Raw genomic sequence first — 22,517 nt, 5'->3', positions numbered from 1 at the left:
AGTTCGTTGTATGTGACTCTTTCCCACGTTCCAGCACTCTTCCGCCTCATAGTCTTAGATTTCATTTCCCATATTTTTTGCCACGGAATAATAATCCAACATCGATTCATGGTTTTACCTTTTTGCCACACATTTTTGTACTTTATGGACTTCCTACTCGTGTCACGACCCTGGCCTGGTATTAAATGTCCACCTGAACCACGTCCTTGCCTTGGAGTCCTACGTTTGGGTCCTAGCCCTTGTCCCTGCTCGTGACAAAAAGTCTAGGTGATAACAAAAACATATTTGTGATGAAGATTAACATCAAGTGCCAGCCTTTTATCGTTCACATTTCTTCATTATGAATTAATCTAAATTAAACTGTTTCTGATGATTTAATGTTAAATTTGTAATACAAAATAATGAATCAATAATATAAATTAAAGAGTTTATCAAATTATTATAAAATTAAGATAAAACTATGTAGGTGTATCTCGTCATCCTGTTTTTTTTTTTCATTTCTGAACGGACCCCATAGATTTTGGTTTTTTTTTTTGTGTTGTTGTTTTGTTACATTTGGGCCCACTTACAAATGCACATTGTGATGAAATCCCCACCTCAAGGCTCAAGTTTAAAAAAATCTCAGGGGAAATAGACCACGCTAGATGTAAGTTTGATATTCGAACTTTGAGCTACTCAGAGGTTCCCAACTGGGTTTGCCTCAAAACCCAAAATTTAACTTAGTTATGAAGTCACATCCCAAATATTTGACATTCTTTCGCCACTCAAATTTGACAACAATATAGCCCAGAACTACAAAACCCTTTGTGGACCGTTGAACATCAATATTTATGAAACATGAACAAGCATGAAATAAAATGGCACACTTTTTGTAACTTTTAAATTTAAAAAAAAAAGCAGACTTCTTGAAGCAAAAAATAGAATGAAACGGACAAAATACATAAAAAATGCAGAATTCATGTGCATTACATGCTTTAAACAAGCTTAAGTGGCGTTACTAGTGAAGTTTCAGAAATCATCCTGTGAAATATAAAGGCATAATTCACTTGAATTCAAGCATTTATTCTTTCAAACAAGTTACACTTGTGATGCTCATGAACAAGACTTTTATAACTAGAACTGTTTGTGGTGCATAGTGACATGTCAAGACCGCCACTCTTTGTTGTTGTTGTTGTTGATGTCTTGTGTTTTTTCAGCAGAACTGTTTTTTGCCAAGCCAATGAGGTCCAAACTCTACGTGACTATGTTGGACCCATTTCAGCACCGCGATGGCTAATTATTCACTACGGCAATTTTAGTTCCTGCTCTGGTCAGTGATATTTTGTGGGTGGCCTGCATCCTTGCTGCGCTCGGTTTGTAATTGCTTTTTCAGGATTTTAACACCTACTGTCACTGGCAGGCCCAAACAGTACGGTAATGATCGGTCGGTCTTATGTTACACATTTATATATATATATATTACGGCAGGACTCCAAGACGATAGCATGGTGGTGAGCGTGGTTTTATTCCAAATCAGGGTCATACACAGTGTAGCAGTCAGACAAGGCAGAGGCACAAAAACTAGGCAGGCTCTGATGACAACGAGGGAAAACTTGGAAACATGAACTCAGACGTGACTAGACTATGGCGGCACAGACTCGCTGTGACAAGGAGAGCTCAACACTTGACTTGCAACTTTCGCACAGTAGCGGTGAATCCAGGATGCGGTGAAGCATACTCAACAAACTGCCAAATGCCAGTGACAAAACTGCAACTTAAATACTTGGTCGAATTACAGTGCCGAATGCAAAACATCTGTGACGGGTGTCAGAGGAGGCACCACCCAGAGCAGTGGCTCGGCCACGCCCCTCTTGGCAGGCCAGGCCTTGCTCATGACAATTTTGAGCATATGTGAAGCAGCAAATTGGTGGTGCGCATTGTACATTGGTAGAAGGGTATTCCTGATTTATTTATTTTTTTAGGTCAACTTTGGGGGCGCGCATTATACTTCAGGACGCATTATACTCGAGAAATTACGGTAAGTGGATAATGTAAGACTTAGACACGAGTTAAGCTCTCCTGGTGCACATTAACCGGCTTGGTTGGTATTTTATTGTTGAAGCTTGGTTACTGCTCTCCGCTAGAACTCGATTCCAGCCAGGCCGATGTGATATGATCAACCAATCACTTGTCTGTTTTGCAACTTCAGACCATGATAGCTTTCCAATCGGTATCACAATTTTCCATAGTTTGCCACCCATGCCTCGGATTCCTTTTGTGATGATGTCAACGTCTGAGTCAAATTTCACTTTATTGGTCAAAATATTTTGTTTTCACAACAATTAAAGTATTTTTGTTCATCTATCCGTGGCAGCAACATACAAAGATAGACAGAGCAAATGCTACTTTACTAAATTGGAGAAAGTGTAGAATTAGCTTCTGTTTCCACTTCTTGTGACTTTTCTTGGGGTTGGCATGCCGTGAGATCTTTCAAAGATAAGATACATGCCTTGGCTCAGTAAAAGTTGGGAGTCAATGACGTAAACGATGCATGTGGAACAATACTAAAAAATGTAATGTATAGTCTACCATAAAAGCAATGATTACATATTTAGAACGTTTCAAAACGGGACGCAAAGAGAACTTTTACCTCCCATTGCTTGGGAGCCGGGGAGCATAATAAAATAGTGTGCACATCTTGACCATGGGGGGGGGGGGTGTCGTGCACGCAGCGAGACGTGCAGTTATAAGGAAAGTAAAACCGACAATATTGTTAATAAAACTCATTTTACACAGAGTTTGGAGAATACATACGGGGCAATATTCCTATATTGGTGTTTTCTTTGCGTTTGTACAGCATTTGTGGACTATTATGCATTATTTTGAGAGATGTATGCGTCGCGAGTTAGATGCTAATCTTTGTTAGCTCATCAATCGTGGTTTTCTTTCATTGTGTGTGAGCTTTGAGCGAGCAAATTTTTAAGAGCAAAAAGGAGAAAGAAACAATGTCTGTAATGTATTTGAACATTTAATAAGTGCCATTATTATGTTTCATGTTTAGTTTTACAGTGAATTTTGACTGGAGTGTCAAGAAACGACTCAGCAAACAACATTAACTCTTCCTGGTCCCAAAACTTTTTTCCTGTGAGGGCCACATATCTTTTTGCTTCTCCAATGGGGTTCAGGGGTCAGTTTGTAACAGAAAAAGTGTGACTGCAGGAGTACCTAAACGTGAAAAATTTGTTGTTTTCTCTTTCTGTTTAATGCATTTTAGTTACTTTATATAAGTACCCTCCGTAATTATTGGCACCCCCAGTTAAGATGTGTTAAAAGCCTTAAAATAAGAAAAATACTGTCACACACACTTTCTGTTTAATGTATTTTCGTTTCTTTATATATATATATATATCCCCCCCCCCCCCCAAAAAAAAAAAAAACGCAAAACAGCTTGGGGAGGTTGTGCTGTGCCTGTTGAGAGTGAGAAGATAAACCTGCTTGGGTGGGGTGGGATGGCAGATTTCAAATGAAGACAAAGTAAATAACAAAGCAGAAAGCCTTTGAACGCCTGACAGAGCGGTGAGTTAATAACGACCATCCATTTCCATCCATCCAGTTGATATAATAGACGTCATTTGCAAAATTTCTTTAACTCTTGCGTTTTTACATGACAGCATATTGCTAGCTTCTCAGACTAATTTTAAAAAAAATGTAAATATGTCTTAACATCAACCCCAGGTACAAACATATTTATGGAGGTAATGCATTCTTGGCATTCACTTTCAAGCTGTAAACCTAATGGGTCAAAGGTCAAAAAATGTCACATCCACAGTATTTGACAATGTAGTACTTTATTGTGATTGTTGTGCCATGTTCGTCAGCAGCGGCTGTTTGAGGAACATGGCAGTGCATGTGGCTGGACTTGTGGCCGTTGGGGTTTTTTACTTGGTCATTCTGCTCACTGGAATCTTCGCCTCTCGGAAGTCCAAGCAAGTGGAGAAGCAATGTTCTGGAAAAAAAAGCGAAGTCACCATCGTCGGAGGCCGCAATATCAATGTAGTGATTGGTGTGTTTACCATGACAGGTAAGCCCCCCCCCCCCCACACACACACACACGCATACGCACATACATTTTTTACTTTGTGATACTTTTTATTTAAACTCCTGGCTTTTGTTTCTCATATGTGTTGTGTTTTAGCGACATGGGTTGGTGGAGGTTATATTGTGGGGACTGCTGAGGTCGTTTACTCTCCAGCTCAAGGTCTCGTCTGGGCTATTGGCCCTCTTGCATATTTTTTGAATTTTTTTCTTGGTAAGTATAGAATTAGACTCCTTTGTGCTTTTCACTGTGTGACAGTCAGAACAGTGACCCGTTATAGGCGTTTGATACTGTTTGTAAAATAAATTACACTTGATGACATTTCCTAAACCATGAAAAGAGAGATGAAGAGTTAAGGAAGAACCAGGTTAATAAATACAGAGCATTAAGGGGGAAATGGGATTTTCGTAAGGTAGCTCCATTCATTTTTAAATGTACTGAGCAAGTGATTTACCTTTCCTGTCACAAGTTTTGCTTTTTGCATCGACGTGCGCATTAACAGTTAAGGCTTTATGTACTATTTACAGCATATGACTTGACCGGAGGTAACACAAACCCGGATATGTCCTTCCAGCCATTTCTTAGCCGCTTATCCTCACGAGGGTCACGGGAGTGCTGGAGCCTATCCCAGCTGTCAACGGGCAGGAGGTGGGGTACACCCTGAACTGGTTGCCAGTCAATCGCAGGGCATATCAATTCATGTGGGAGGAAACCAGAGTGCCCGGCGAAAACCCACGCAGGCACGGGGAGAACGTGCAAACTCCACACAGGCAGGTCCGGGATTGAACCCGGGACATCAGAACTGTGAGGCAAAGGCTTTCTACCTGCGACACCGTGCAGCCACCCGGATATGTATATAGATGTGTTTTTCCACCGGAGGGGAAAGCTTCTGTGCATTTTGATTGAATGTAAGAAGACCTTTGGGGCTGGTTGAACGGGTTGCTGTTTAAGCAGCGGAAGGTTGAGATGAAGTCAAGGGAGGGCAGGGACTGGCCAATAATCTTCTGGTTGGTTTGACCACCTTCTGTAGCCCCTTCTTGTCTGCCTCAATTCAGCTAGCATAGCACACTGGGATGCACTAAGTCAGGAGGTCTTGGATGCCTGATCTTTTGGTCTGCAGCAGCTTGCTCTTCAGGTTGATCGTTGTGAGTACCCTCAGGGTGTGGATTCTCTGCTGGGCCTTTGAGGACCACGAGATGTTGTACAGTACTAGATGACAGTGGCGAGGTCTTCAAAAGGCCAGACCATTGATGAAGAGAGGGGTCAGGTCAGTTCTTTTCTTCCAGAAATCAATGAAGATTTTTTTTGTTGTTGTTTATGCTCTAATATTTGTGTCCAGGTTGCCTGATGAGCACCGCTCTGTCAGTTCCAGAACTTCATTCCAGTTGTATGTTTCATCCCTGTTGGAAACTGTGTTACCCAATGTGACCCCCTCGGTACAAGTTTATATATGCCTCACCCTCAGTCGCGATTTGTGTATGCTTGCGAATTATATTGAAGTGTTTTTTTTGTGTGTGTGTTGTGTGTGTGTGTGTGTGTGTGTGGGGTGGGGGGGGAATTCTGTCATGTTTATGGAGTTCTCTGGCTTCGCATCGACATCTTCATCTTGACACACCCACCCCCAGAGAGCCGGATAGTACCAATCATGAAGAACCGGAGCATTTGAAGCAATTCTGTCTTTCGATCTTTTTCATTTTAGTTGCCATGTTATTGTCAACGCTTCCCAACTTAGAAGTGATCAATTTATCCACCTACATTTTCATCTGGATCTCACTCAATAACAAACCAAGTTTCATCTTTTTTTTTGGGGGGTGGTATTCATTGGTCTAATTTAAGTGGCACAGTGGGGCAACTAGTTAGAGCCGTGGCCTCACAGTTCTGAGGACTCGGGTTTCAATCCCAGCCCCGCCTGTGTGGAGTTTGCATGTTGCATTGCTCAATGGTAAGTCGGTTGGAGACGACAGGAAATCACATCTTATAGCACGACGCCCAGAGTTTTGTCCGACACGGTTAAACATTTAGAAAGTGATGATAAACGAAGGTAGGTGGAAAAACGAAAAAGACACTTGGAAGAGAGGAACCATATTTAATGCTGAAGTCGATGTTTTTGCCCATAAGAAATTGGATTCTTAACCCGCTTCGACTTGTCTTGGACAACTGGATCTACACATGTATCTGTTGAGTAAGTCGTCGAGATTTACACGGAAGAGTTTGAAAGCATAGAGTGGGTTGGGGGACTGGTGGGGGGAATAGACCACTGTAGATGTAAGTTTAATATTCAAACTTTCAGCTTCTCAGTGGTTCCCAACTGTTTGCCTCAAGAACCAAAATTTAAGTGAGTTATAAAGTCACATCATAAATGTTTGACATTCTTTCGCAACTCAAAATTGACAAAAATATAGCCCAGTATTACAAAAGCCTTTATGGACTGTTGAAAATCAATATTTATTAAACATGAACAAACATGAAATATGAAATGACTGCGACTGTTGGATGTCTTTATGTGACCTGCGATTGGCTGGAAAACCAGTTCAGGATGTAACCTGTCTCCGGCCCATTGACAGCTGGGATAGTCTCCTGCACTCCCCGCGACCCTCGCAAGCATAAGCGGCAAAAGAAAATAGATGGATGAAACAGACAAAATACATAAACAAAAAAGGCAGAATTCACGTGCATTACATGCTTTAAACAAGCTTAAGGAGCGTTACTAGTGAAGTTTCAGAAATCATCCTGTGAAATATAAAGGCATAATTCACTTGAATTCAAGCATTTATTCTTTCAAACAAATTACACTTGTGATGCTCATGAACAAGACTTTATAATTAGAACTGTTTGTGGTGCATAGTGACAACAAGTCAAGACCGCCACTCTTTGTTGTTGTTGTTGTGAATGTTATGAAACACTTATGTCTCTGGTATGTCTTGTGTTTTTCCAGCAGGACTGTTTTTAGCCAAGCCAATGAGGTCCAAACGCTACGTGACTATGTTGGACCCATTTCAGCACCGCTATGGCCAATTATTCACGACAGCAATTTTACTTCCTGCTCTGGTCTGTGATATTTTGTGGGTGGCCTGCATCCTTGCTGCGCTAGGTTTGTAATTGCTTTTTCAGGATTTTAACACCTACTGTCATTGGGAGGGCCGAACGGTACGTTAATGATCGGTAAGTTGAGCCGCCCACACCTTTGATTGAATATTGCTCGTGCTTTCCATTCCAGGGGGAATGATGAGCATTATCCTTGATGTATCATCGACGATCTCCATCATAATCTCTGCAGCTGTCTCTATCATCTATACTTTATTTGGTGGCCTCTACGCGGTCGCATACACCGATATCATCCAACTGTCCTTCATATTTGTTTGTCTGGTAAGCTCTCGAGAAATCTGTACAAAGGTTGTGTGATCGGATTTTACTTGCTGTTGTGACGAACCATTGTTTGTTTTTGTTTCTTTTTCTTTTTAGTGGCTTTGTATTCCATTTATGTTTCTCAGTCCCGCGGTGACTGACGCCCCACAAACAGCTCATTTCAACCAGTCAAGCTTCCCCTCGTGGATAGGAGAGGTGAAGCTGGAGGATGCGGGAAAGTGGACGGACGACTTTTTGGTGATGGTCTGATCAAATTTTATTTCATCCAAAATTTTGATCGAAATGTTCTACTGCTTTTCATTCATTTATTTCAAACATTTAAAAATGAAATGAACAATGCTTCTCTCACCGCCTATTGTTGCCGCCAACACCACCCAGTCCCACACTCCCCCTTCCTGCCCCGGAGGCGCACGATAACCACTCCATAGCCCGCCGACACAACCCATGTGGAAAAAACAAATGGAAACACCTCTGAACAATAACCAACGAAAAACAGTGATAATAACAACAACAACAAAAGATTAAATACCCTACTTGTGCACACTCGGTGGAACAAAAGCGCCAGGTGGGAATTGTTTGACAGCTTCGCCGCATTTTCATCTGCGTCTATAAAAAAAGTGCATGTGGCCGCAAGTCCAATGACACACCCACAAATTGACTGATCAAACTGCGGTCGGTGTCCTGTTCTCAGGTGCAGGAATGGACACCTTCATGTTTGAACATGACGTTCATTATGGACAATCTGTGACAAGTACAGAAGTCTAATAACAAAGCACCACTCAAATCGGGCACCGTTCCTTCCAATCACACCCTTCCAGGTCAAACTGTCATTGCCCACATCAATGCATCCGTCGCCGGTTGCTCAAATATTATTTTTTTAGCACTTTTCATACACAAGAATGCAACCCAAAGTGGTTCTCAAGGTGAAAATAGATTGAAATCGTAAGAAAAATACAAAGATTCACCACTTCCATTCCCGCAGATAAATGCAAACACACCCACAGGAACATTATTGATCCATGTTATTGGATGCCTACATGATATACTACTCGATGAACAAACCGTGTTTATTTGGATCATAGTCTGTCGGAGGACTGGCGTGTCAGGCCCTATTCCAGAGGATTCTTGCAGCGTCCTCTTCAACTCAAGCACAGGTCACCTGTTTTGCCGCTGGTGGATTGGCTTTTATTTTGGGAATTCCTTCAGTGATAATTGGAGCTTTGGCGACTTCTGCAGGTACACACACACATACGCGCCCTTTAACACGCCACAATATGAAGTAGAGATGAAGACTAACAAGACCACTTACGTACATTTTTTCATCCCCATCACCATGACTTCTTTTGCCTCCTCCATGCTGTCTTACTCCCCATAAGACTGGAACCAGACAGACTATGGTCTACCCCCACCTTATGAGCGCGGGGAGGCAGGGAATGTCCTCCCACTGGCTTTGTCCTACATCACACCCTCCTGGATGTCAGTGTTGGGCATTGGTGCTGTCGCAGCAGCAGTCATGTCCTCCATGGACTCTGCCTTGCTGTCGTCAGGATCCATGTTCACACAAAACATATACAAGACGACTTTGAGAAAGCAGGTGTGTGTGTGTGTGTGTGTGCACCTGTGCATGCATGCGAGGCAACACAACTTTCTTATTTTTTTGCCAACAGGCATCAGAAAGGGAGCTGCAGTGGGTGATCAGGATTAGTGTGCTACTGGTGGGCCTGGCTGGGACCGGGCTGGCCTTTAACAAGACCAGCATCGTTGAGCTCTGGCTGCTCGCGCTCGACTTACTTTATTGCATTATCGCCCCGCAGCTGGTCTGTGTGGTGCTCCTTCGCTCTGCCAATTGCTACGGCGCCATCAGCAGCTACATGATTGCTCTGCTGCTTCGTGGGCTGAGCGGCGAGCCAACACTCGGCATTCCTTCTGTGCTGCTCTACCCGGGCTGGAGGGAGGAGCATGGCGTCATCAGACAGTACTTTCCCTTTAAGACTCTGATTGTGCTCATTTCTTTAGCAGCGATATATCTCATATCGTGGCTGTTCCAGCTGGCTTTCACTCGCCATCTTATTCCTCAGTCCTGGGATGTGTTGGATTCATTCAAAAAGAACATGGAGGCAGAAGTCGAGGAAGAGAGACCAATTTCCAATGAGAAAAATAACTTTGTCTTAAGTACAGCTTTATAGGCTCATCGTATCTGCCAAATCTGATTTTAGCCATATTCATGACTACATACGTTTTTCTCAAAATGGTTCTTTGGCCTTAGGTTGGACACACCTGGTTTAATCTATAGATATACTTTCAATAACTGTCCACCCTCCAGAAAAATTGTCCAAATTTGTTTGAATTTCCATATTATACAATTGCACAGTTATTGCAGTATATTATGGAGTAGCATAAAAATAAGTCTGCAAACTGTTACGATACTGCTCTGTAAAGTCAGTTTCATCAAATCTTAAAAGTGAATCCAAATCAGCACTCTATTTGGCAAATGAGCAAATAACCCTGCTTATTTATCGTCATTTGTCATATGCAGCAAAGAAAATAAGTATTTGAACACCCTGCTATAATGGCCCTGGTGTATATAGGACCGTGGGGACGACTGGTTCGGCGCCAGATCGTTGCAACTCATGCCCCGTTTCTGCACTCCCGTATCTATGAATTCATTCAAAAAGAATATAGAGGGAGAAGTCGAGGAAGAGAGACCAATTTCCAATGAGGAAAAAGAACTTTGTCTTAAGTACAGCTTTATAGGCTCTTTGTATCTGCCAAACATGATTTTAGGCATAATTATGGGCGCATTCCTACATACGTTTTCTCAAAATGGTCCTTGGGCCTTAGGTTGGACACACCCGGTTTAATCCGTGGATATGCTGTCCAAATTTGTTTGAATTTCCATATTTTTAGAATTGGACAGTTATTGCAGTATATTATGGAGTAGGATAAAAATAATTCTGCAAACTATTATGATGCTGCTCTGTGAAGTCAGTTTAATCAAATCTTAAAAGTGAATAAAAATCAGCACTCTAATTTGCACATAAGCAAATAACTCTGCTGATTTACCGTCATTTCTCGTGTATATAATGCGCACGTTTTTCCAAAAATATTTTCAAAAACTCAATGGAGCGCATTATATTTAGGCATTTATGAAAAATTTAATATAAATATAATCACGTTTTATAGTCGTATAGATGTACATAAAGTGTTAAAAAAAAGATGTGTATATATACATTTCAATATGCTATTCGATGTCTTATGTTACTCATTTATACATATATTACGGCAGGACTCCAAGACGATAGCATGGTGGTGAGCGTGGTTTTATTCCAAATCAGGGTCATACACAGTGTAGCAGTCAGACAAGGCAGAGGCACAAAAACTAGGCAGGCTCTGATGACAACGAGGGAAAACTTGGAAACATGAACTCAGACGTGACTAGACTATGGCGGCACAGACTCGCTGTGACAAGGAGAGCTCAACACTTGACTTGCAACTTTCGCACAGTAGCGGTGAATCCAGGATGCGGTGAAGCATACTCAACAAACTGCCAAATGCCAGTGACAAAACTGCAACTTAAATACTTGGTCGAATTACAGTGCCGAATGCAAAACATCTGTGACGGGTGTCAGAGGAGGCACCACCCAGAGCAGTGGCTCGGCCACGCCCCTCTTGGCAGGCCAGGCCTTGCTCATGACAATTTTGAGCATATGTGAAGCAGCAAATTGGTGGTGCGCATTGTACATTGGTAGAAGGGTATTCCTGATTTATTTATTTTTTTAGGTCAACTTTGGGGGCGCGCATTATACTTCAGGACGCATTATACTCGAGAAATTACGGTAAGTGGATAATGTAAGACTTAGACACGAGTTAAGCTCTCCTGGTGCACATTAACCGGCTTGGTTGGTATTTTATTGTTGAAGCTTGGTTACTGCTCTCCGCTAGAACTCGATTCCAGCCAGGCCGATGTGATATGATCAACCAATCACTTGTCTGTTTTGCAACTTCAGACCATGATAGCTTTCCAATCGGTATCACAATTTTCCATAGTTTGCCACCCATGCCTCGGATTCCTTCTGTGATGACGTCAACCACTGATTCCCCACCAATGTGCTGTGAGAGCTGCTGCAGGAAACGATCAAATTTCACTTAATTGGTGAAATTATTTTGTTTTCACAACAATTAATGTATTTTTGTTCATCTGTCCGTGGCAGCAACATACAAAAACAGACAGAACAAATGTGATTTTATTAAATTGCAGAAAGTGCATAATTAACTTGTGTTTTCCCTTCTTGTGACTTTTCTTGGGTTGGCATGCCGTGAGGTCTTTCAAAGATAAGATACATGCCTTGAATTGCATGTGCATGTGGCAGCATGTTAAGAAGTGTAATTTAGAGTCTGCCATAAGGGCAATTATTACATATTGAGAACGCTTTGAAACCGGACAGAAAGAGACCACAGCTTGGGAACCGTTTACAGTATTTCATCAAATCCAATCCATAAAGTAAATGCTGTGCACATCTTGACTTTTGTGGGGCAGTGTCATGCACGCAGTGAAAGGCACAGTCATAAGGAAAATAAAATCTACAATCCAATATTACACAATATTTACAGAGTTTGGAGAATATATACATGGAGATATTCCATCATACCTCTTCTACTACAATCACCCTTAAAGGGTATGGAATGTTCATTTTCTCACGCAAATTACCTTATCTAGACAAAAATACATGTTCAACTGGACCGTAAAATGCATATTTTGTTCTATGTTTTTGCCGAAAAATAAAAGTGATTATGAATTAAAGTCTGCAAACATTGAACAAATTTCCCATGTCTGAAAAACGCCTCCTTTCGTGTGGCTGACCTCTGACGTCACAACTGGGGGACCTTCTGTTGTGGGATGAGAATTAGCATGGAGCCTCGATTGTTTATCCCATCCGTTTTGAGAATTCCCCGCTCAGCAGTCTGTCATATGCAGTGAACATTTGACCCCGAACTCTTTCACTGGTGGACTCATGTCTGATCTGGATTTTAAAGGTTCAAACCCAGAACAGTGCCTACCATACTGCCAGGTCCAACACCTGAACAGATCCGTGTTGCTAAAGTCACCAAACGCAAACTTTGATCAGCCGCTGTACTTGGACACGCTTCGACAAGCTTAGTCGTCCCCCCCCCCCCCCCCCCAGAAAGTATCAAAACTGCGAACAACTTTTGTTAAAAGACAAGTTGCAGTAGTATGTTGATCATGTTTTACTTCCGGAAAACTTTGAACACCGTTGACATGGTTGAACGAAATAAACACATGATTCTTGGTGAAAAATATTTTATTACCCAAATCGTTTGACCATTCGCAACTAGAAAAACTGCATAATATTGTGTAGAAATGGCGTCATGGTGGAGTAGCTGGAAAGGGTTGGCCTCACAGTGCTGAGGACCCGTGTTCAATCCCAGCCCTCCCTGTGTAGAGTTTACATGATCTCCCCGTGCCTGCGTGGCTTTTCTCCGCCCACTCCGGTTTCCTCCCAGATCCCATACACATGCATTCACTCTAAATTGCCCCTAGGTGTGAATGTGAGTGCAGCCGTTTGGCTGGCAGGCAGTTCAGGTTGTCCCCTGCCTCCTGCGCGTTGACAGCTGGGATAGGCTCCAGCACTCCCCGCGACCCTCGTGAGGATAAACGGCAAAGAAATTGGATGGATGGATTGGATAGCTCTGACTCGTGCTATGGAAAATCCAGTCGCTGCTGATAGTGTTGCCTGAATTGTATGTTGGCTACCTGCAGTACCCACTGGTTCAGACAGCTGTCAATAAATCCTGGTTGCTCCATCGTGCACTGCAGCAGATGATCTGGATCATGTGCCATTTTCTGTTGAATATGTTTTTTCAACTCTATTGGATGTGTCTGTACATGACAACATATTGTTTGCTTCTGTAGGGATTTGCGAGTTTGGACCCTACACGTGTTCACGAGTCGAGGAAGATATGACCAATAATTAGAAAAAGTTAACAGCAAATGGATTTATTACAAAGGAATGTGCAGTACAGACGTCCAGGTTTTATCTAGGTATCTGCCGCACACGAGACGTGTGTCTTCTGGCAGGATAGCCAAAGAAGAAGACAAGAGCTGCCTAGTAACACAAGGTTTTTATATGTATGGGTCCATGGTAAAAGTGCCCCCCCCCCTCCCCCACCCCTGCACTCTGGTCCTGGGCTGGGATGGCAACTTTCTGCTCCTTATCTGGTGTCGTTCGTCTCCACGTCCCAACGCCTGGGATAGGAGGATGACACCAGCCGGTTTTGTGCGTACAAAGATCAAGGACAACCACAGGCTCCAGTAACACATCCTTGTCTGATTGGCAAATGGGCAACACTTTATCTGTTGATTAAATGTATAAGGTCATATTTAAGCAAATAATGAAAGTGCAATAAAAGTAAAATAGTCTTCACTTCTCAGACTAAGTTTCTTAAAAATGTAAATATGTGAGGCAGCACTGTGGATCAGCTGGTAAAGCTTTGGTCTCACAGTTCTGAGGACCTGGGTTTGATCCCAGCGCCGCCTGTGTAGAGTTTACATGTTCCCCCCATGCCTGTGTGGGTTTTCTCCGGGTTCTCCGGTTTCCTCCCACATCCCAAAAACATGCAACATTAATTGGACACTCTAAATTATGCCTAGGTGTGATTGTGAGTGTGATTGGTTGTTTGTCTCTATGTGTCCTGCAATTGGCTGGCAACCAGTTCAGGGTGTCGCCCGCCTCCTGCCCGTTGACAGCTGGGATCTTCTCCAACTCTCCCCATGACTCTTGTTGGGGATAAGTGGCTAAGAAGATGGATGGATGGATGGATGGATGGATGGATGGAAATATGTGTTCACCTCATGCCCTGGTACAAACACATTTATGGCAGCAATGCATTCTTGGCATTCACTTTCAAGCTGTAAACAGAACGGGTCAAAGAGCAAAACATGTCGTTATCTACACTATTTGACAATACTTTATTGTACAAGAGGAGGATTGACTGTCACAGTCACGTTGCAATTTCTTGTAAGTGAAAAAGTTACATACATTGTCCTACATGTGATTTGAATAGATTTTTGCAGGAATATATGCATCTAAATTGTTTCATTTCATGGCGTCATCTAACTTTTATGTCTGACTGCCGTCATGCTCATCTTGTAAAACTTTGTGATTAGAGTTTGTGTTCGTCAGCAGCGGCTGTTTGAGGAACATGGCAGTGCATGTGGCTGGACTTGTGGCCGTTGGGGTTTTTTACTTGGTCATTCTGCTCACTGGAATCTTCGCCTCTCGGAAGTCCAAGCAAGTGGAGAAGCAATGTTCTGGAAAAAAAAGCGAAGTCACCATCGTCGGAGGCCGCAATATCAATGTAGTGATTGGTGTGTTTACCATGACAGGTAAGACCCACACACACACACGCACATACATTTTTTACTTTGTGATACTTTTTATTCAAACTCCTGGCTTTTGTTTCTCATATGTGTTGTGTTTTAGCGACATGGGTTGGTGGAGGTTATATTGTGGGGACTGCTGAGGTCGTTTACTCTCCAGCTCAAGGTCTCGTCTGGGCTATTGGCCCTCTTGCATATTTTTTGAATTTTTTCCTTGGTAAGTATAAAATTAGACTCCTTTGTGCTTTTCACTCTGCCTGAACACACCTTAGGCCACAGGATCATGACTCAGAATACGCAGCTGATGAACGGGCCTTTGCAGACTTACATGGGCGAAATCCAGATCTAATTGACCGATTTCATGGAAGTTTGTGTTCCCCTCTCTAAGTGCGGCCCTATGGGGGCACAAACTAGTGCAATCTGTAGGCCGATCCCAAGCTCAGATGAATGGAGGGGTCGGCAGTTTTGGTTGATTGCGGGACGGCGTGGCCAAAAAAAAAAAAAAAAAAGATGTCAGCCAATGTTCCCTCTCTAGCTGCGCTCGTGTGCAATTGCGCACTCCTGATCTGGTCTCTTCCACAGATATTCTGCGTCGCACACACACACAAAAAAATAATCCAATGTAAATTGAATGTATAACATGCAGCTCTTCAATTTGTGGCATTTTGCAATGTGAGTCAATGAGTGATGGATGACTGGTTGCTCCACCCAATGGCACAATTCAAATATCTACTGTAAAAAAGGAAAAGGAGAAGCCACAGTTTTTTTTAAGGCAGCAACGACGCACACACTTTTTCCTCGTTTACTTTGCACTGCATCCCTCTGCTCTTAAAGGGGTACACTCACAATTACAAATGTTACAGTACTTACACAGCCCATCAATGTGGTTTATCATGATAGCACCCACCACCTGTGCTTTAGTTAGCAACACACTCTGGGGAACCTAGAGCAGAGACGAGCTAGACATGCTGCTTATGTTTTCTCTCAATAATAATGGCGAAAGTTAAAAAACAAGTGCTGTTGTCTTAAAGGGGAATTCCGGTGGTTTGCATTAAGAGTGTATCCAATCGGTCATGGAATATGTACTCTATCTTGACAATGTGATGTTAAATTCTCTCTCATTTAATAGTTATTAGTTTTGAGAAGATTTTTATCGACAATTACAATTTTCAGGGACGCTGCCACTTTCGCGAGTCACATGACCTACGTGGGCGGATGTAACGTGTTACGTGCCATTCCAAACACTCGATTACATGGGACACCATTATGCCCAGCGTTGATTTCTCGGATTTATCCTCATCTGATGTAGAAATAGCAGAATCGGTTGATCGGGAAGACTGAGGAATAATTCCATACCTGTGGCTGTAAATAATGTTGAATATTCGGATGGTTCTTCGGGCAGAATGACGCGGAGTCTGACGAGCTCGGCCGAGCGAGCTCCGGGGCTCGGCGGGGAGCGAGCTCTGCCGCTTGGCAGGTAGCGAGACTCCAATGACATACAGTACCTGTGGAGGTGTGGAAGCAATTTGGAGAGGTGGCTGTTAAGTTTTGTACCAACTTATTCAACAGAATACTCGCGGGTGAGGAGATGCCTGAAGAATTGAGGAAAAGTGTGCTAGTTCCCATTTTTAAGTACAAAGGTCATTTGCACAGCTATGGAAACTAGAGCGGAATAAAATGTGATGAGCATTAAATTAAGTTATGGGATAGAGTAGTGGAGGCGAGACTAACTAACTAACAAAAGTTAGTATCTGTGAGCAACAGTATGGTTTCATGCCTAGAAAGAGTACCACAGATGCATTATTTGCCATGAGGATGCTTGTGGAAAAGTACAGAGAAGGTCAGAAGGAGCTACATTGTGTCTTTGTAGACCTAGAGAAAGCCTACGACAGAGAACCACGAGAGGAACTGTGGTACAACATGCCTAAGTCTGGTGTGGCGGAGAAATATGTTAGAATAGTACACGACATGGGGGCACGGTGGCTCAGCTGGAAAGCGTTGGGCTCACAGTTGTGAAGACCCGGATACACTCCCAGCCTTCTCTGTGTGGAGTTTGCATGTTCTCCTCGTGCCTGTGTGGGGTTTCTCTGGGCACTCTGATTTCCTCCCATATCCCAAAAACATGTAATCATTGGAGACTGAATTGGTCTGAGGTGTGATTGTGAGTGCGACTTAACCGTCTCTATCCACCCTGCAGTTGGCTGCCAACTAGTTCAGAATGTACCCTGACTTCTGCCCGTTGATAGTTAGAATAGGGTCCAGAACTCCCACATGCCTCATGAGGATAAGCAGCTCAGAAAATGGACGGATGGATAGTCTAATTTGACAGTTCATCAAACAGTTGCATTCCTTCATCAGTTTGTCCCTGGGTCGCAAACCTCAACCTGTAAAATGTAAAGGTATAATTCACTTGAATTTCAGTATTTATTCTTTTAAACAACTTACACTTATGATGCTCATGAACAACACTTTTGTGATTACAACTCTTTGTGGTCAAACTTTGTTAATGTTGCTGATGTGATGAAGCACTTATGTCTCTGGTATGTCTTGTGTTTTTCCAGCAGGACTCTTTTTTGCCAAACCAATGAGGTCCAAACGCTACGTGACAATGTTGGACCCGTTTCAGCAACGCTACGGCCAATTATTCACAACAGCAATTTTAGTTCCTGCTCTGATCAGTGATATTTTGTGTGCGGCCTGCATCCTTGCTGCGCTAGGTTAGTGTTTGCTTTTTCAGGATTTTAACACCTACTGTCATTGGCAGGCCCGTACGGTACGGTAATGATCGGTCAGGTGAGCCGCCCACACCTTTGATTGAATATTGCTCGTGCTTTCCATTCCAGGGGGAATGATGAGCATTATCCTTGATGTATCATCGACGATCTCCATCATAATCTCTGCAGCTGTCTCTATCATCTATACTTTATTTGGTGGCCTCTACGCGGTCGCATACACCGATATCATCCAACTGTCGTTCATAGTTATTTGTCTGGTGAGCTCTCGAGAAATCTGTACAAAGGTCGTCTAATCGCATTGGTGCCATTGGAGAATGTCAAGTCAGCCTTTGTTGAGAATTTTCTTTTTACGCTTTCTGTTGTGACGAACCATTGTTTGTTTTTGTTTCTTTTTTTTTCTTTTAGTGGGTTTGCGTTCCATTTATGTTTCTCAGTCCCGCGGTGACTGACGCCCCACAAACAGCTCATTTCAACCAGTCAAGCTTCCCCTCGTGGATAGGAGAGGTGAAGCTGGAGGATGCGGGAAAGTGGACGGACGACTTTTTGGTGTTGGTCAGATCAAATTTTATTTCACCAAAAATCTTGATATAAATGTTATACTGCTGTTCGTTCATTTATTTGAAACATCTAAAAATCTCAAAAAGGACAATACAGTATAATACAGTAGCTGTCGTTTTTCTTTCTTTTAACGGGACTCGAGATCTGGTTTGGTCTTTCCCTTCCTCACAGTCACCCTTTTGGGAAGGGGAATGTATTGGACACACTTGGAGAAGCAATCTATGACACTCAGAATGATAGTGCTATCTTCAGAGGTGGTAGGCCTGCAACAAAGTCCAACCCAATGTGAGACCTTGGGCAGTTCAGGATGGGTAAGGGTTGCAGCAGACCAGCTGAGAGTTTGTAAGACAGCTTTCCTCTGGGACAGACAAAGCAAGCTCGGTAGAACTCTTGAGTTTATTTTGCCAGGCTGGGCCACCATAATTGGTGTTGCGTGAATGACTTGGTACAGGTGATTCCAGGATGACAGGTAAGCTTGGAGTTATGGGGCCACTGAAATACCTGAGAGAGGAGGTCCGTTTTTTAGATCAGGTTGTGTTCTCTGAACTTTTTTAACCACTTGCTCAATCTACCACGTGGCAGCTCCAACAAAGCAGGAGGAGCTAAAGATGTCGGCTGGATCCACCTGGTTGGAGTGGGGTTGAATAAAGATGAGAGAGGTGTCTGGCTTGCCATTATGAGAACTGGGGTGTAAGGATACACTGAAGTTGAACCACCTGATAAACAAGGTTTCACAAGGTTGCCGCGGACACTTGGCAAAAACGGAGATTGGTAAAACTTTGTGGTCAGTCCAGATGATACAAGAAGAAACTGTCCCCTCCAGCCATTGGCCCCATTCCTCCGGGGCCCGGGTGATGGTGAGCAGCTCACAATTTCCCAAGTCATAACTTCATTGAGAGAGGGAAAAACGACAGGAAAAGAAAGCACAGGGATGTAGTAATTTTTGGCATTTGGCATCCCTGTCATGGGCGTGCCGGTCCCTGTCATGGGTGTGCCGGTCCCACACCTGCCTCAATCAGCAGTTGCGCACGCCGGTGCCCGTGCCAATAATTACGCCTCAAAGATGTATAGCCACTCGTGCAGTCTGGCTTTTGCCAGATCGTTGTACTTATGTCACGTTCCCGCAACTCCTTGTCCATGCTCTTGCGACACATGTACCGAACCCCGCCTCGTTCCTGACCTGTCTCTGACCTGCCTTTTCTGTTCCTGCTGCCTCCTTGGACCGCCTGCCTGTGTTTTGACCTTGGACTGAATCAAGACGGTTCCCAAAACCCTCCTAAGCCTCGTGACTTGTGCATTTGGGTTCAGCCACGGGTTCTGGCCATGACAGTCCCATTGGGAGAGGACAGCCTCAGCTCCAGTGTCAGAGGCGTACACCTCCACAACAATTTGGAGGGAGAGGTCATGTTTCTCGTAATGAGGGCGACAATGATTTCAGCTTGCCGGTTAATATCTGCCCCATCATCGGTGTTAACATAGAACCAGGTTATTGATTGACAGCTTCACCCTGTTGTCATCTGAGTCTATAAAAAAATGCATGTGGGTACAAGTCCAATGACACAACCACAAACTCAATGATCAAACTGTGTAGGAATGGATTTGAACATATTATTCGTCATGGACAATCTGTGACAAGTACAGAAGTCTAATAACAAAGCACCACTCAAATCGGGCACCGTTCCTTCCAATCAAACCCTTCCAGGTCAAACTGTCATTGCCCACATCAATCCATCCGTCGCCGGTTGCTCAAATATTATTTTTTTAGCGCTTTTCATACACAAGAATGCAACCAAAGTGGTTCTCAAGATGAAAATTGATTGAAATAGTAAGAACAATTCAAAGATTCACCACTTCCATTCTCATAGACAAATGCAAAGTCACCCATAGGGACATTTTTAATCCATTACTAGACGCCTAAATGATATAATACTCGATGAACTGACTGCTTTTTTTGTATTGTAGTCTGTTGGAGGACTGGCGTTTCAAGCTCTATTCCAGAGGATTCTTGCAGCGTCCTCTTCGACTCGGGCTCAGGTCACCTGTTTTGCTGCTGGTGGATTGACTTTTTTTTTGGGAATCCCTTCAATGATAATTGGAGCTTTGGCTACTTCTGCAGGTACACACGCACACACACACACACAACACCCTTTAATACTCCACCATATGAGGACTAACAAAGCCACTTGCAATCATTTTCCCCATCACCATGACTGCTTTTGCCTCCTCCATGCTGTCTTACTCTCCATAAGACTGGAACCAGACAGACTATGGTCTACCCCCACCTTATGAGCGCGGGGAGGCAGGGAATGTCTCCCACTGGCTTTGTCCTACATCACACCCTCCTGGATGTCAGTGTTGGGTATTGGTGCTGTCGCAGCAGCAGTCATGTCCTCCATGGACTCTGTCATGCTGTCGTCAGCATCCATGTTCACACAAAACATATACAAGACAATGTTGAGAAAGCAGGTGTGTGTGTGTGTGTGTGTGTGTGTGTGTGTGTGTGTGTGTGTGTGCACCTGTGCTTGCATGTGAGGCAACACATTTTTCTTATTTTTGGCCAACAGGCATCAGAGAGGGAGCTGCAGTGGGTGATCAGGATTAGTGTGCTTCTGGTGGGCCTGGCTGGAACCGGTCTGGCCTTTAACAAGACCAGCATCGTTGAGCTCTGGCTGCTCACGACCGACTTACTTTATTGCCTTGTCGCCCCGCAGCTGGTCTGTGTGGTGCACCTCCGCTCCACCAATTGCTACGGTGCCATCAGCGGCTACGTGATTGCTCTGCTGCTGCGTGCGCTGAGCGGCGAACCAGCACTCGGCCTTCCCTCTGTGCTCCTCTACCCGGGATGGAGGCAGGAGGATGGCGTCATCAGACAGTACTTTCCCTTTAAGACTCTGATTGTGCTCATTTCTTTTGCAGCTATCAATCTCGTGTCGTGGCTGTTCCAGCTCGCTTTCACTCGCCATCTCATTCCTCAGTCCTGGGATGTGATGAATTCATTCAAAAAGAAGATAGAGGCAGAAGTAGAGGAAGAGAGACCAATTTCCAATGAGAACAAGGACTTTGTCTTAAGTACAGCTTTATAGGCTCATCGTATCTGCCAAACCTGATTTTAGGCATAATTATGGGCGCATTCCTCCATACGTTTTCTCAAAATGGTCCATGGGCCTTAGGTTGGACACACCTGGTTTAATCCATGGCTATACTGTCAATAACTCCAGAACAATTGTCCAAATTTTTGAATTTCTGTATTTTTATTTTAGAATTGGACACTTATTGCGGTATATTATGGAATAGGGTAAAAATCTTTCTGCAAACTGTTACGATACTCCTCTGTAAAGTCAGTGTCATCAAATCTTAAAAGTGAATAAAAATCAGCACTCTATTTTGCAAATAAACAAATAACCTTGCTGATTTACCATCATTTCTTGTATATATACGTTTTCCAAAAATATCTTCAAAAAGTCAATAGAGGACATTATATTTAGGTATTAATGAAAAATAAAAAATACAATCACATTGTATAGTCGTATACAGGTATATAGTATGTGGTATATATAATAAATATATCTGTATGTTATATGTATATATATATATATATTATATATATATATTATATATATATATATATATATATGTATGTTAATATATTATATATATGTATGTATATGTATGTGTATATATATATGTATGTATATGTAAGTGTATATATATATCTATATATATATATATTATATATATATGTAGTGTGTATATATATATACTATGCTATATGTATTGTTATATAATATATATATATATATATGTATGTGTTATATATATATATATGTATATGTATGTGTATATATATATGTAGTATATATATATATATATGTATGTATATATATATGATATTCAATATCTTATGTTCCACATTTATTTATATATATATATATATAATATTTATATAGGGTTACATTTCAATCTATGACGTCTTATTGTATTACCAATAGTCACCTTGGAAACGTTGGTCCCGCTCTTTTCAGGTCATTGACCAAGTCCTGTCGTGTTGTCCTAGGCTGGTTCTTCACCTTTTTAAGGCTCATTCAGACCATTTGCAGCTGTATCACACAAATAAGTTGTTAAAAAATCATACATTGTGATTTCTGGATTTATCTTTTTAGATGATCTCTCTCACGATGGACATGCACCTACGATGAAAATTTCAGACCCCTCCATGATTTCTAAGTGGGAGAACTTGCAATATACCAGGGTGTTCAAATACTTATTTTCTTCACTGTATATACATTTCAATATGCAATTCGATGTCTTCTGTTACACATTTATATATGTATTATGGCATTTGGTCTGACATTTTATGATTGTTAGGATAGCATATGTGTTGCTA

The 22,517-nt window shown here is 42.6% G+C and overlaps 1 protein-coding gene across 1 annotated transcript; it reads left to right on the top strand.

Moving 5' to 3' along the window:
• Nucleotides 1-1,158: 1,158 nt before the first annotated feature.
• Nucleotides 1,159-21,308, top strand: LOC133502433 (high affinity choline transporter 1-like). Its single transcript, XM_061823224.1, is given in 16 exon segments — nt 1,159-2,017; nt 3,861-4,060; nt 4,175-4,288; nt 7,011-7,166; nt 7,293-7,441; nt 7,538-7,684; nt 11,222-11,277; nt 14,647-14,846; nt 14,944-15,057; nt 17,402-17,557; nt 17,684-17,832; nt 17,981-18,127; nt 20,096-20,249; nt 20,383-20,439; nt 20,442-20,599; nt 20,698-21,308. Coding segments are annotated over 15 exon segments (2,460 nt in total). The 5' UTR covers nt 1,159-2,017; nt 3,861-3,876; the 3' UTR covers nt 21,217-21,308.
• The last annotated feature ends 1,209 nt before the right edge of the window (nt 21,309-22,517 follow it).

Source organism: Syngnathoides biaculeatus, chromosome 6 (genome assembly GCF_019802595.1).
Source record: "Syngnathoides biaculeatus isolate LvHL_M chromosome 6, ASM1980259v1, whole genome shotgun sequence".
Taxonomy (NCBI): domain Eukaryota; kingdom Metazoa; phylum Chordata; class Actinopteri; order Syngnathiformes; family Syngnathidae; genus Syngnathoides; species Syngnathoides biaculeatus.
Note: the sequence above shows the minus strand (reverse complement) of the source record. Positions and strands in the feature narration are given on the sequence as shown.